Source organism: Corella eumyota, chromosome 3 (assembly GCF_963082875.1).
Source record: "Corella eumyota chromosome 3, kaCorEumy4.1, whole genome shotgun sequence".
Classification (NCBI taxonomy): domain Eukaryota; kingdom Metazoa; phylum Chordata; class Ascidiacea; order Phlebobranchia; family Corellidae; genus Corella; species Corella eumyota.
Window position 1 is genome coordinate 3458911 of NC_137492.1, and position 15526 is coordinate 3474436.

At 30.7% G+C, this 15526-nt stretch overlaps 3 protein-coding genes across 4 annotated transcripts; 2 read left to right on the forward strand and 1 right to left on the reverse strand.

Moving 5' to 3' along the window:
* The first annotated feature begins 454 nt into the window (after positions 1 to 454).
* On the forward strand, positions 455 to 7937 carry LOC145745121 (uncharacterized). Its single transcript, XM_082563116.1, is given in 3 exon segments — positions 455 to 1878; positions 2619 to 3488; positions 4009 to 7937. Coding segments are annotated over 3 exon segments (5907 nt in total). The 5' UTR covers positions 455 to 508; the 3' UTR covers positions 7676 to 7937.
* Positions 7714 to 10261, reverse strand: LOC145746367 (uncharacterized). The gene is made up of 10 exons (XM_082564637.1): positions 10199 to 10261; positions 9936 to 10069; positions 9704 to 9806; positions 9498 to 9598; positions 9245 to 9331; positions 9017 to 9172; positions 8758 to 8876; positions 8553 to 8684; positions 8282 to 8381; positions 7714 to 8210 (listed from the first exon to the last, which is right to left on the reverse strand). Exons 2-10 carry the CDS (start codon positions 10047 to 10049, stop codon positions 8031 to 8033), a joined length of 1092 nt encoding a protein of 363 aa, XP_082420763.1. The 5' UTR covers positions 10050 to 10069; positions 10199 to 10261; the 3' UTR covers positions 7714 to 8030.
* A 200-nt stretch (positions 10262 to 10461) lies between these two features.
* On the forward strand, positions 10462 to 15501 carry LOC145746365 (alpha-1,6-mannosylglycoprotein 6-beta-N-acetylglucosaminyltransferase A-like). 2 transcript variants are annotated; one of them, XM_082564633.1, is made up of 16 exons: positions 10462 to 10595; positions 10691 to 10810; positions 11019 to 11083; positions 11188 to 11340; positions 11500 to 11661; positions 11847 to 12016; positions 12436 to 12573; positions 12756 to 12889; positions 13066 to 13187; positions 13259 to 13411; positions 13901 to 14032; positions 14201 to 14258; positions 14336 to 14418; positions 14502 to 14630; positions 14737 to 14927; positions 15299 to 15501. In XM_082564633.1, exons 1-16 carry the CDS (start codon positions 10475 to 10477, stop codon positions 15423 to 15425), a joined length of 2058 nt encoding a protein of 685 aa, XP_082420759.1. In that variant the 5' UTR covers positions 10462 to 10474; the 3' UTR covers positions 15426 to 15501. The 2 variants fall into 2 exon arrangements, with proteins under 2 accessions (XP_082420759.1, XP_082420760.1); XM_082564634.1 differs by lacking the exon at positions 10462 to 10595 and having other exon boundaries at positions 10689 to 10810; positions 11175 to 11340.
* The last annotated feature ends 25 nt before the right edge of the window (positions 15502 to 15526 follow it).

The following is a 15526-nucleotide window of genomic DNA, read 5'->3' on the forward strand; positions in this document are numbered from 1 at the left end:
AAATGGCGGCAAGCGCGGATGAATACCAACTGTTGTAATCGCGATGTGAAATGTGAACAGAAGTTTTCTTGTCGCTGACTACTCCGAAGTATTTCGTTCATAGCATTGCCCCAAAAACGAAAAGGTAAATATTCAAGATGTTAGCGCGAATTGTTTATATCTTATTGTTGTTAATATTAGTTAAATAAATTATTAATAGCCATAACGCGATTTTGCTAACACCGGACATTTACACAGTCTTGAAAATCTGTCCGTCGGCAATTTTTGTCTTTTATATGCGATAATCTGATAACCAGGTAAAATTGTTGAAGATAGTTTAGATAGTTGCATTTTTTGGAAAGCATTTGGTCAGAAAGTCAATAGTGTATCTTTCTTTTATTATCTAAATAAATATTATTAACAAGAAAGTACCAGTACCGCAAATAATTCAATGCTTTTTCTTTTTAATAGATTAATGCAAATAAAAATTTAGTTTTAATTCTTAACAATCCAAAAATTTCTTTAAAAAATGGATGAAAAGTTTCTTATTTCTTTGCAAGTCAAAAAACTGCAAAATGACGTTTTGGAGTTGCAGAACTTAAGAGAAGAAGTGTTTCCGTCGTCTTTTGAACTCACCCTCGAAGTCAACAGCGATGAAATGGGTGAAGTTGTAGCAGGTGAACCACAAGAGGGCAACACACTCGAGGAACTGAGATCGATTCATGATAAACTTCAGACTGAAATCGGAACATTTGCTCGGATTTTGGATGTTTTTCGTGGAAAGAATTTCTTTAAGGCTTCGGATTATACATTCAATGAACCTCTGCAGCAAATCAACGATGATCAGCTCACTAATATTGAGTCTTCTTCGTCAACTGTGATTCTCGAAGGAGCAGAAGAGGATTGTCTGAATGAAGTGAACTTTATGTGCGAACAAAATGGAGGGGTAGGAGAAGAGATGCACGAGATAACCTTGGATGTTGTTCATGATGAGGAGGAGCTAGGTTACACTTGCAACGATTGTGGAATGGTTTTTCCAACAACTGAGATATTAGAAATCCATTCTAAAATTCACATTGCCCCCCCGCCGTTGAAAACTGTTAAAAATTTAACTTGCACCATTTGTAACAAAACTTTTAAAACAGCAAGGTCGCTTATTCGTCATGGATTAGTACATACCAAAGAAAGACCATACCAATGCTCGTTTTGTGGAAAAGGTTGTCAATCGATCGAGCATGCAAAGGTACATGAGAGAATTCACACAGGAGAGAAGCCATACCATTGTGAAGTTTGCGGAAAAGATTTTCGCACCTCAAATGCCCTGACAGCTCATACCAAAGCAAACCACATTGATGGTCATGAATTTGTTTGCGACATTTGTGGAAAGGGCTACAACGTTAGATCCCTGTTTATTACACACAAGCGTATACACACAGGTGAAAAACCATTCACTTGCAAGATTTGTTCTAAGTCTTACAGAGATCCTCAATACCTTAAAAAGCACATGAAATTCCACTCTGACATTAAGCCGTTTAAATGTGAGATCTGTGGCAAGGCTTTCTTTATGAAACAGTATCTGCAAGTTCACAAGCGATTCCACACCGGAGAGCGACCTTTCAACTGTGAAATATGTGGCAAAGGATTTGTGACGCCGACGCATGTTCGTAAGCATCAGAAAACTCATGAAAACGACAAGCAGTTTCGTTGCGAGGTCTGTGGAAGGGGATTTGATGACGAAGCACAGTTTACTCGCCACACCGCCATTCATGGGATTGAAGAAAAGGCTTTTCCATGTGAAATTTGCAGCAAATCTTACACTCACAAAAATAGTTTGGTTCACCACATGAAATCCCATGAAGGTAACAACTTAGCTGTTGCAGTTTCAGTAAAGGTGGAACAGTGAATAACTGCAGACAAATATGGATCTTCTTTAAGGTGTTGTTGTGAAGAATAGTTAAGTACGGTATTTATAGTGATATTTCATTCATAAAAATTTGCGAATACAATAATATTTAAATTTTGAAGCCAAAATTATACTGTCTTAATTTGAATTCAAAATATTGTACATTTTTGTTTTTGTTATTGTAATTTATTTGTAACTATTGGATATGTTGTCGAACTAAAATTCAGACCCACTCTAAATGTGTAGAACTATTTTAATGTTTATGCCATTAATGTATTAAAATTTTTGTAAAAAGGTTTTAAATATATACTTAAAATAAAACTAATTTTGTAATTGAAACATACTTAACCAAATTTAAAAAAGTTGAATTTTATTTTTTAAATTTATAGTTTGGTTACAAATTGTTTTTTTTGCTTAAAATTAATTGCATGTTTAATTTTTTAACTCAATAAAAAATCCTGAAAAATTTTAGCATTTCTAAAATTTACTAAACCTTTACCTGTTTTGTTTAGTAATAGTCTTGTTGTTTTGTATCCTAATGTATATAACCATTTTATTTGGAAATAGACTAATTGTTAGTTTTTTGTTTTGTTAAATTGTGCTGATTAGCAATAGAAATGTATTGTGTCCAGTATAATAGGATCTATCTTGTAAATAATTTTTGTTTTCACATTTAGGTTTTTTAGGATATTAATAAGAGCAAATAGCAAAATATTGTTTAACAAATATCAATCAAACTGGTTATCAAATACCAGTATCAACTGAGTATAATGTCAACTCAAAGAAAATCCAAAAGATTACCAACCAAACCCAAAATCCGCTTTGTCAATTCTTCTGCAGAAGAAGAAAGAAAATTTCATTGTACTATTTGTGACAAAGCTTTTAAAAATGCAAGATCAGTGATCCGTCATGGGGTGGTCCATACAAAAGAACGCCCGTTTAAATGCTCATTTTGTGGTAAGGGTAGCCAATCACTCGAGCATAATAAGCTTCATGAAAGAATACACACAGGTGAAATGCCGTACAAATGCGAAATTTGCGGAAAAAACTTTCGAACCTCCAATGCTCGTACGGCCCATTTTAAAGCCTACCACAGTGAAGGTTACGAATTCATTTGTGACGCTTGTGGAAAGGGGTACCATGTTAAAAGTTTGTTTGTGGTGCACAGACGAATTCACACAGGCGAGAAACCATTTACTTGCAAAATTTGTGAGAAATCTTACAGTGATTCTCAGTACCTAAAAAAACACATGAAATTTCATTCCGGTGAAAGGCCATTCCAGTGCGATATCTGTGACAAAACTTTTATAATGAAACAGTATTTACAAGTTCACAAAAGATTTCACACAGGAGAACGGCCATACAGTTGCGAAATTTGTGGCAAGGGATTTGTAACACCGAGTCATGTCAAAAAACATCTAAAAACTCACGACAGAGACAGGTTATATCGCTGCGAAGTCTGTGGTAGGGGGTTTGATGAGGAAGACCAATTTTTCCAGCACACTGAGATACATGGAACTGAAAACAAGGCTTTCCCATGTGAACTTTGTACCAAATCGTATACCCACAAAACCAGTCTGGTACACCATATGAAATCGCATGAAGAGTAAAACAGTAAAATTAAAATAGGACCAAGAATTGCAAACTTTTTCTATGCTTTGAACTGATATTTACACAGTTAATATTGTTTTAAAAATTATATACCATTTTAGCGTTTTTTTCATCAGTTTTTTTCAAATTCATTTAAATCGAATTTTAATATTTGACTTCTATTATAAAAGAGTTAGATTATTTGCTTTACAAAATAGTTTCTTAACATTCTAATTATTGTCTCTTCTTTTGCGATTTTTCCTTTTTTTTATTTAAAAGCTTTATCTTTGTATCCATACTGTAAACAACCATTATTTTAATTGTTAAATAGCTGTTTTCTTTGTTGCGGGTTTTGTTAAAGTATGCTGTTATAGCAACAAAAATGTTTTGTGCTAGATACATTTTGATGTGTTTTGAATAATGTACTTAATTTTTTTTTTTAAATTTAGGTTTTAGGATATTAATAGGTGCAAGCTTCTAAAACTAATGTGTCATCAAAAAACTGACTAATTATAAACCAAACTCTGACAATACAGACCAAAAAATATGTCTATAAAAAAAGAAAATCATGGAGTATTGCCAACGATTGTTACCCTTCTTTTTAACGAAATAAAAAAGATAAAGAACAATCTGTTGGACCTGAAAAATATCAAAAACAATAAATTTTCATCTGGAGGCGTTATTGAATTATTCAATGAAGAAGACTTACTTAAAAAAGTTGACAAAACATCAGTGGGATATTCATTACTTCAAGAACTTAGGTCCATACAAAGAGAGATTGCTGTTGAGGTTGATTGTTACAAGAAAATCTTCATCAACAATGTGAAAAAAGTTACAGTCCCTAATTTTCATAATCGACTAGCAAATATTGTTAAAACTAAAAATGGCAAAAAATTTGTTAGGATTTTTAAAACTGTCCCCCTTGTTAAAAGTCCAGATACAAGTGTAATTCAAGCATCGGATGATTTAAATTTTGAAAGTCAAGGTACGAATGTGGATACTGTTTCAGAAAATCTCACAAATTTGCAACAAAAAGATACGAATATTGTTAAAGTTTCTGAGAATTTTACTGATTTGCAAAAACAAAATACAAAATTTGTTAAAGTTACTGGGAATATTATAAATTTGCAAAAACAGGATACAAATATTGGTAAAGCTTCTGGGAATGTCATAAATTCACAAAAAAATAATACAAATATTAAGCAATTAAAAGCACCGTTGAAGAAATTATTACCCAACACCAATTGTCGATTATGTTCGGAAAAAATTGCTACAGTTGAAATGAAGGAATTACATGAAAACAAGCATATTGAAAAAAAGAATAAAACCGGTGAATTTGTCTGTGAATTTTGCAACGAAACATTTAAGCATCGTTATTTTATTTTGCAGCATTTATTCGATAACCATATAAATGATTATAAGCGAAAGAAAGGAGTTTGCCCAATATGTGGTACTCAATTTTCGTCTATACCTGAAATGAATATACATGTATTAACTCACAATAATTCAAGCAAGAAAACTTCAGAAAGCACAGATAAAAGTATCGGCGATGAATTACAGAAAACAACTAATACAAAAAAGTCAAAACAGCCCTCTACCCGTAAATATTCAAGCAAGAAAAAGACAGCAACATTAAATAAGGGGGATGATTCAAACAAAACTATTCTGTCCTACGAATTTGTTGAGAATAATTTAACCAAAAAAATGGAAGTAATAGTGAAAAAAAGGGTTAATAATGTTGTTCAGCCAAATGCTGGTAATTCAAATTCTGTTGCACCAGAAAGTTCTCAAAAGTCTGTTTCAAAACCACCAGTGCCAACGCAGAAAGAAATTCCATTGCCTCCACCCGGTCCTATTATTGACGATCCATATGATTCAGACTATATAATTACTTGCAGCATTTGTTATGAAAAATTTCCCTCTGAAGAAGTCTTGAAATTTCATCAACAAACGCATCTGGGCAAAATAAACATATTTGGAAGATACACTTGTATGGTTTGTAACAGGCTATTTAAAAATACAAAATTGCTACTAAGGCATTTAATCCTTCACAACCAAGCTCCCAAACCAAAAGTGTTTAAATGTAATATATGTGAAAAGGAGTTTACCAGAAGTTACAATTTTAACAACCACTTAGCAACCCATGAAAATGTGCGGCGTTTCGTGTGTGCCATTTGTGATAAAGGATATACAACAAAGAGAAGCTTGGATGCTCACACCCGAAAGCATGACCCTGACTATAAAAAATGTCCTTGTCCAGTTTGCGGAAAGTTATTTGCAACCAACACAAATGTGGAAGTTCATATGCGCTCGCATACAGGTGAAAAACCTTATCAGTGTGATATATGCGGGAAAAGATACCAGTGCCAATCCGATGCTAGAAAACATGCTTTTTACCATACTGGGGTTAGGCCGCACAAGTGTACCCTCTGTCCGAAGGGGTTTGTCACGAAACAGATGTTACGCGATCACATGGTTGTACATACCGGCGTGCGAGCATTTATGTGCGAAGTATGCAGCAAAACCTTTCTCACTAAATCAGCACTGCGAATTCACTCGAAAAGACACAATGGGAACGACCGTGAACACCAGTGCGATATTTGCCTGAAACGGTTTCAAACCGCTGCTTATTTGGTAGGCCACAAAAGACTACACACTGGCGAGAAACCATTTAACTGTAAAGTATGTGGGAAGGCTTTTAATTTACCAGGTCATGCTACGCAGCATGAACGATTTCATGAATTGCGAGGACAAAAACTTTTCGACTGTGATCGGTGTGATAAATCTTTTCACTCCAAGACACGGTTGAGGCAGCACACACAATACCATGACAATGATCGCCGATTTAAATGTGGCATCTGCAGTAAAGGTTTTGTTGTGAAGTCTCATGTTCAACGGCATTTAAAAACTCATAAGAATTTTGGCGTTGTTGCAGACATTAATAATTTCACAATTGATCCAAAGTAATTTAACTTTGTTACTTTTTTTGCATGTTTTTTAATGCATGAAATTTTTTTCTTTTTATTTAGATATTTGAAAAATAATTTTCGAATTTGGTTGACTAGGTTTAGTAAATGGTATTTTTTCCTTATTATGTCTAAAACTGTAAAAATTCCTGGTCTTCCTTGTCTAGAAAACATGTTCACTTCTCTTGTTCTAGAAGAAATTGTGATGTTAAAAAAAAATTTTGCAGAACTTCTAAAATTACATAATTTGTATTTTGGAAAGGACATTCCCAAATTATTAGTTACTGATAATAAAATAATATGCAATGAACCTGGTAATAAGGCAAATTTTTTAATTTATCAAGAATTACAGATTCTAAACACCCAAATGATTGAAGAAACAGAAAATTTCAAGAAGTCTTGTGATTTAATAACAAATATTCAGACGTTTGCCAAAGTAGAGAACATAATAAATAATTTTGAAGACGAAAATATTATAGGTTTAAATGCCGATGATGAATACATCATAGAGCTACCTTCAGAAACTCTCCTTACCAATCAAAATCATAGCTCTTTAAGGCAAAACGATTTTTCTAGCACCGAATTATTGAAAGAGCATCAGAAAACACATTTAAGGCAACCAAAGTGTCAATTCCACCCTTGCCCACATCCACAATGTGGTCGGCGTTTCACAAGGCCATGTTTGTTAAAACAACATCTGCTGTCCCACCAGGGAAAAATGCCGTTTACTTGCGATATATGTAAAAAAGGATTTTGTGCTAAGCGAAATTGGAAAGTACATTTAAGGGTCCACAGCGGCGAGAAACCGTTCGCATGTGAGGAATGTGGTAAAGAATTCAGGTACCAATCATCATTGGACAGACATAAGAAATTACATTCTGGTGGTTTTCCAAAAAACACATGCCCAAACTGTAACAAAACGTTTCAAAGTAATAGTTACTTAATTACGCACATGAGAATACACACAGGAGAAAAACCGTTCCAATGCGAAATATGTGGCAAGTCCTTTCACAGCATTAGCCATGTTCTTGGCCACCAAAAAACTGTGCATTCCGAACAGAAGTTATTTCAGTGCGCTGTTTGTGACAAATCCTTTACTCGAGAACAGGGATTAAAAGCACACAGTCAAACTCACACAGAAATTAGTAAAAATAATCATGTGTGTATAATTTGCAATAAGAGTTACTCTAAAAAGCAATCACTGTTAAATCATGTTAAGAAATTACATAAAATTTAAGTGTGTTACCTTCTTTATTTTAAAACTTTTTTAACTAAGAGTTTAAAAATTTTTTTTTAATATCCAGTTTATTGTACTCTCACGTAAAATCACACATGATATATATTGCGTACTTTTAAAATACTACCCACCAAAAATGTTTATTATATATGTTACATGTAACTAAAACTAAGCAATGTACTTTGATTTAGCTCTAGGATACAAATACATTTTGAAATTTTTTTATGGTTATGTAAAATAAATGCTTCCATATGTTTCTTTATAGGTGCTAGATCTAGGCAAACAGTTAAACAGTGCACATTATTAAAACAATATTCTTATTATTACACTGTACATATAACAAGCAACACAATTTCTATTCTAATTCCAAGTCAACTAGAAGTGGATCCTTTTCATATGACGGTAAACTTTCAAGAACAGATGCTTGGTAGTAAGGAGATTTTTTACAATAAGCTGGGGAAGGGTAGGTCTGCATATAACTTGGTAAATTGCCCTTTGTATCTCGGATAAATGACAAATCTCCATTTATACTCAACTGTAAAAGGTAAATCTGTTATTGCAACAGATCGTGAGGTAGTATTTAGGTGTAGTAGTTTAGATAAATACCTTTTTGTTGGGTTTAAATTGTATGCAGCATGTCAGCATTAGAATAAAAATGATTGACAGCCAAAAAATAGCAAGCACTAGCTCTGGCAAACCGGCTTTTCTGTAAAACGATGGGTTAAGTTAAATAGTTTCAGAACTAATGTGCTAAACATACTTATAGTAATTTTAAATTTACCATAGCAATTCACTTATCAATACACTCAAGCATTGAATTCCAGCTACTGACTTTTGCATTTAAGTTACGCCTACAATTTAAAATTGGTTAAATTACTTTGAGAAACAATCCCACCAATCCTCAACCTGCCCGAGAAATCCACTCCAATAATGTCCAACATTTGGAAATGCTTGGATGTGTCTATCCCATTCTTCTTCTGAAAACTCAAAATTATTTCTTGGCTTCAACCTATAGTAAACAAAACCAATTATTAAACAAAACCTTGCTAAGTAATAGCCTGTGTACTATGTTGAATATTAACCTGTTTAAAAAACTTGGAATGTTCGATTCAACACGATCTTCTAATGTAGTCTTTGATCCAAGTGTATCGGTATTTGGAAATAACTTCTTGTCTGCGGGGGTGTTAATTTCAGGGCCAAACTAAAAAGAAACCTATTTAAAGTTGTTTTTCAACACAAAAACGGCTTTGGGGTAGTTGTTGAAACATTTAGCTTTACCACATGAGGTCTTGGGTTTAATCCCTATTGCCGACAATAGGTGAATTAAAAAAATATATATACCTCAATAAAAATAACTTCATGATGCTTTCCATCCAAAATTTCAATAACTTCAGTTCTCGTATGAGAAGAATCAGCTAAAAATAAAGAACCAGCAGCAAACTGCATCATTTCTCGCATCATATTGTCTATTTCTTTCATCATTGGTTGCTGGAAAAACTTTAAAAATAAAATTTAATTAAGTAATATCGTTACTTTGTTATATTGATTATTAGTTGAGCTATTATCCACCTCTGGTATATTTGTCTCTTGGGATTCTTTAACGCCAAAGAAATTGCCTACTTCAGCATAATCCTGGTTACTTTGCAAAATTTCTTTCTATAAACAAAAAATATCAAGTTATATAATAAATTTGTTAATTTATAAAGTAGATAATACCTTATATACAGTAATTTGATTTAAACATAAAAGGTCTATTTAAATTGTGTTTTTAAGTACTAATTTAATATTGAACTGATTTTTTTAATATTGTTAAATTTCTTACATTATTATCAAGGTTTATTTTTGATATGGCTGCAGCTTTATCACATCCAGAAAGACACATTAATGATTGCTCATTTGCTTCATAATATGCTTCGTTACATGCTTAGAAAAACAAGTTAAATATTTAATGCAAAAAAAATCATATTTGATTAAGTTTCGTGTATACTCAATTTAAAAACAAGATAATGTTTTTTTTATTTTATTCACCTTCGTTACAAACTTTTAATATATCTGAGCTGTTATCGGACAATGTGGTCCATTCAGAAATGCTATAGAAACGACACCCTCTATTACATGATGTAGTGTCATTCTAAAATAAATTTTAAATAATAAAAATTATAAGTTACATTAAAAATACTTATTTCCAAGTTTAATCTATAAAAAAATAATTGACTTATTTAACATCTAGAAAAATTATATATTACACCATTTTACTTACATAAGTATTTTGGCAGGAATTATTACAATTTTCTTTTATATTTGTTTTTACATTTTCAGTACGCCCAATTCTCAATAAAGTTAGTATTAAAAATATATAACTTAACGTCCTCATTGTAAAGGACAATAATATTTCTGAACAACAATTAAATCAGCTTTAATACAATTAATTTACCAAGTCAATCATTTAATAGTAAAATTTTTATAATCATGTTTTATTAAAAGTCAATATATGCATTATATATGCATAAGTTGACTTCTTACCTCTAATAAATCGCTTTTAATTCTATCGACGTTCTAATCAGCAGGCAGACATTGTTATTGTACCTTAAACCGGATATGATGTAATAAAGGCGCTAGGGAGCTCAAAAACTGAATCCGCCAGTGGGCGTGCGCGCACTGTTGTGATGTTCCAAGTATTTGTTAAGGGGATTTTTGATACGTAGTTGCTTAACTTGTATTGCGTTTCGGAATTTGGTTATTATGAAATGCAGAACTACTACTACTGTGGCATTGCCGTTGGCGTATATAGAGAGTGCAATGTATTTTACAAATGCGTGTGTATTTGGAAGATTTAAAATATTCCCTAGGAAAATATTGCTGTTTATTTTGGGAATAAATTTCTGCTTTTATTTCGGATTATATTCAACAAATAATCAAGGTAATTATATACAAAAAAGTTGAATATAAAGAAATTATTTAACGTTAAAAGTTAATCAAATTCCAACAAATTTTTATTAATATTTTGTTTTTTAGTTGCACATATTGATAACAAAGCTATTGTAGGAAGAGTTTATTCACAACATAAACAAACTCAAATAGAAATGGTTCGATTTTTGGATCAACAAGTTTTAAATAAAGAAATTTTATCAAATGGTAAAAATTTATTCTAAAATTTTGTTTAAAATTTTGATTTTTTTTAAATTTTTGTGAATGTGAAGTTATAAATAATAAGTTAATAAATTAAGTACTCGGTTGAAAAATAACAAATATTTTTTGTATTTCATTTTTGGAATTAATAAAATCATTTTCCTCATTTTATTAAAATTCTATTGAAGTTTTTTTTGTTTATAAATTACTACAGGAACAAAGAGTAACTGTTCACTGCCAAGCATGGAAGAATATACTCACTGCCAAATTAAATTTGAGGTAAATATTATTATTCTGGTTTAGTAATTTTGCCTTTAATAAAGGTATGATTGAAATTATGCAATAAAGTCATGATTTAACTTACTAACAGTTTTTTGTCAAAGTGGTTAAAAGAAATGTGGGAGAGTGATAGTTGTTATTTAGAATGGGGTGTAGATGGTTTTGATTGTTCAATTTATCGATATTTAAGCCAAGTTGAGGATTGGTGTCCAAAAAGCCCACAACTTCCTCCATTTGAAACTCCAATTGAGGAGACAGTTAGTATTGATTTTTATATTATTTTAACTTAGAAAAACTGAACTTTAGAAATAAAAATTGCAAAAATATAAAATATAAAGTTATTTTTATGTTTATTTGTTAAATATTTAAGTAATTTTTTGTTAGGTATCTTTGTTGAGCTTGTTTTTATATTGCAGCTTGTTACAAAGGAGAACTTTGATAAATTAAATGAAATATTTGGAGATAATATTCATTTTAAGTGGATAAAAGAAAGAATTAATCGCTTTAAAAACAAATGGTTGGCAGCAGTCAAATACACAAAAACTAAGTTAAAAGTAGAGAAATGGAAAAAGAAAAAGGTTGTTGCGAATAAACATTATATTTGTTGCATATAAACATTATTTAAATGTAAACAGTATACTACATTTTATAAGTATTATTAGAAAAATGCATGAATATTTAATGCAAACCCGAATATTATCCTATTCTTATTGAACAATCTCCTTTTATTTTATAAATATTTAATGAGAATTTTTTTTAAAAGATCTTATTTCACATGGGATTGCTTGATGATCATAATGGTTGGGATATTGCCAAAAATGCATTCAAAGGAGGACCACTTGGTGAGCTTGTACAATGGAGTGACCTGATTTCTGTTGCATATTTGCTAGGCCATGAGGTCACATTTACTTATTCAATGAAGCACATACAAGAGTAGGCAATTTGCATTAAATCAATTTTTATAAAAAATGTTAAAAAATGATAATTATATAATTTTAGCATTTTTACAGCTATAGTGACATTTAAGATTTCTAAATTGTGTCACTGTAGCCTAAGGGTAAATTTGAGAAACACTAGAATACTATCTTACCTAAAAAAACAATAAATGCCTATATTATATTGATTTTGTGTTAGATAAATTATTTGGTTTACAAATTTGAACCGTGACTTAAATTTTAAATGCAGTTTAAATGCAATTTTTAAAAACTAATGCACGATAATACTTAATGCCCTTTTTTTAATCTCTTTCTTTAATAAATCCACACGATTTAAAAAATATTCAACGTGGTAATTTATTAAAAAATAATGAACAAAATTGGTTTTGAGTTACTAATATATATTGTTTTTTTTAGCAACTTTTTACACATCCTGACAAGATCTGGACGCACATTTTGCCCACTTAAGGGAAAAATTTATGATATCATCTACACTGATATTGCTGGTGTAAGAATGTTTAAAAAGATAGCAGGTCATAAATTTGAAACATTAACGTAAGTATAATTTTTGAATTACCAAAAAAAATTGTAATTTAAAAATGAGCAGAGCATACTTAATTGCATTTTAAGCCATTTGTAATTACATTAACAAAATCTTATTATTAATTTTCCTATTATTTGGCCCAATTTTATTTTTTGTTTTAAAACTAAAATAAAATAATTAAGTGTTATTTTAGATGTGAAATGAGGGTGCTTGATAGTTTTGGAACGGAACCAGAATTTCTTAACAATGCTTACGGAAAACGAAAAGGTCACAATATTGTATGGGGTGATTGGGAAATAAATTCGCTACAATTTAACACAATGTTTCGTAAGTTTAGTGCAAAAATTTAAAAGATTTATTCAATTAAATGTTTGAGTAAAGCAATGACATATTTAAAAACTTTATAAGATAATATAAATTTACTAAATTTTTTAGTATTATTAATCAATTTTTTTAGACAAATTTATTTTTTTTAGAAATTTTTTTCAATTTTTCGTTTTTAGCTCATACTCCTGACAACACTTTTATGGGATTTGTAATTGACGACCAATCACATATACCCGAAAACACCAACACAAAGTCAAATCTATCTGTTGTATATGGAAAGCGTGATACATTTTGGGAGGTAAAAAATAAAAAAAATGTAATTTACCATTGGCGTATATTCGGCCATTTTTTATTTATTTTTTATGTTAGGGCAAGGAATCCTACTTAAATGCTATTCATGAGGTATCAGAAATTTATGGAACTGTGAGCAGGTCAGAAAATGGGACAAATATTCCATCTTACGTTTTCAACTATGGGGTTATGCCTGGTGGTGAATTACAGAAGTTATTAAGAAAAGCAAAGGTAGTTTAACATTCTCCTTTTTTATTTTAATTTTTTAAAGTTTTTTATTGATATTATTATTATTTTTTTTTTTGTATATATCTTTATCCTCGATGTGGGAAAGTCGAATGCGCGACTTAAACATAGAGTAACATCAGTACTTCGGCACAATATTGTTTATCATCGATGTGGAATGGTCGACTTTACAACCTCAACATAGAGTATCATTAGTTACCCCAACCCAGTCCTAAGTTGCTTTTGGCAGTTTAGGATATTATAGATTATAATTACTTGTTAATTAAGCTGCTGATTAAATGTTGGCTCGGCAGGAGTTCATACCGTTTATAGCACTTTACTCAAAGTTGACCAGTGGTTTTATTAAGTATATACATGTAAAAATTAATTTGTACCTAAAAAAAGGTTTTAACTTTATTGAGCTACTAAACTTATATTAGTTTTGTAATTCAAATGTCAGCATTAAATTTTAAATTATTTTACTTTCTTTGTTAGATTTTTGTTGGGCTTGGTTTTCCATTTGAGGGACCAGCACCTTTGGAGGCAATTGCAAATGGAGCAGTTTTTCTTAATCCAAAGTTTGCATCATTACCTGATTCTGATGATAAAGCCTCAACATTCTATAAAGTTAGTCATTTAAATATAAAGTATAAAAAAATAGTAGTTAGTATAGACCTAAATTGTTGTTATAATAAAAATTGGATTTTAAGTTCTTAGGTCCTTACAATTAATTAGCCCAGTCATTGGGCATTTATAGTAATGTTTTCTATATTCTATTCTGCTTTTAACTTTAAGGATAAACCAACAACCAGAAGATTGTCATCACAGCATCCATATGCTGAAAAATATATAGGTAAATTTTTGAATTTTAAAGTAAAATTGTTGTTATTAATTCATGAAAACTTAATAAACATTGGAATATATTTGCAGGACCACCTCATGTTTATACCATAGATATTGATGATCTGGAAAGTGTAAAGAAAGTCATATTAAAAATATTCAATGGTCCACAGGTCAGTATTTTCAGATTTTAATTTAATTAATTTCAGTTATATTAATTTTAGGCTAATGCTGTTATTGAAATTTTTTTTTTTAGATAAAGCCTTTTATTCCTTTCGAGTTTACTTTTAATGGAATGATGGAGAGAGTTGGACTTCAAATTGAAAAGCAAGAGTTTTGTAATAATGAATTTACGCCCCCTTGGCCACCATTATCTGCTTTAAAGGTTTGTTTTTAAATTATAAGAAGTTTATCATTTTATATAAAAAATAAGTTAATTTGTTTAAACAATAACAATGTTATATTTAATTGTTACTGATTCTGTATTTAAGGTAGTAACGACAAGTAAAACTACAACCTGTAATGAGGAATGTAGTGCTAGAGGTTTAATTTGTGAGCCTTCTTTTTACCGTTTTATTAACCAACCTTCCACTTTTGAAAAACTTGGTGTCACATGCAAGGAATTTTTTACCCCTGACCATTATGATGAGGAAATTGATTATCCTGGTTATTTAGATGGTTTGTAAGTAAATACTGTTATATTATAACAACTCTTTTTTTACATTTATTTATCTTTGATTTGGGAAGGTTGACGTCACAACTTAAACATAAAGAAACAACTGTTACCCCGACCCAGTCTTGAGTTGCCTTTGGCGATTTATTATATTATAGATTGTGATGCGCCGATAATTGAGCTGCTGATTAGGTTTTGGCTCAGCAAGAGTTCATATCGTTTATAGTCAGAAATTTATCACCAAATATACTTTAAGGCCCATAATTGTTATATTTTTTTACTAAAGTGAGCTCATTTTTTTCTTGAGCTGTATTGTCTGGAAATTAATTGTTTATCTGTAATCTTTTGAATAATCTTTAAAGTAATTATTACAATTTTAGATGCTACTTGCAGAGTAATAAAAAACTATTTAGTTGTGCAGGCCGTTACACTGAAATTCATCAGTTATGCCCGTGTAGAGATCATATTAAAGGACAGGTTGCTTTATGTGTGGATTGCCTTACATAGTAGGTTACACTTTTAAAATATATTTTTCATTTTATTTATTTTTTTACTTGGTTTGCATTTTAAAGGTATTTTTATATGCTGCTTAAGGTACTTAGTATTTA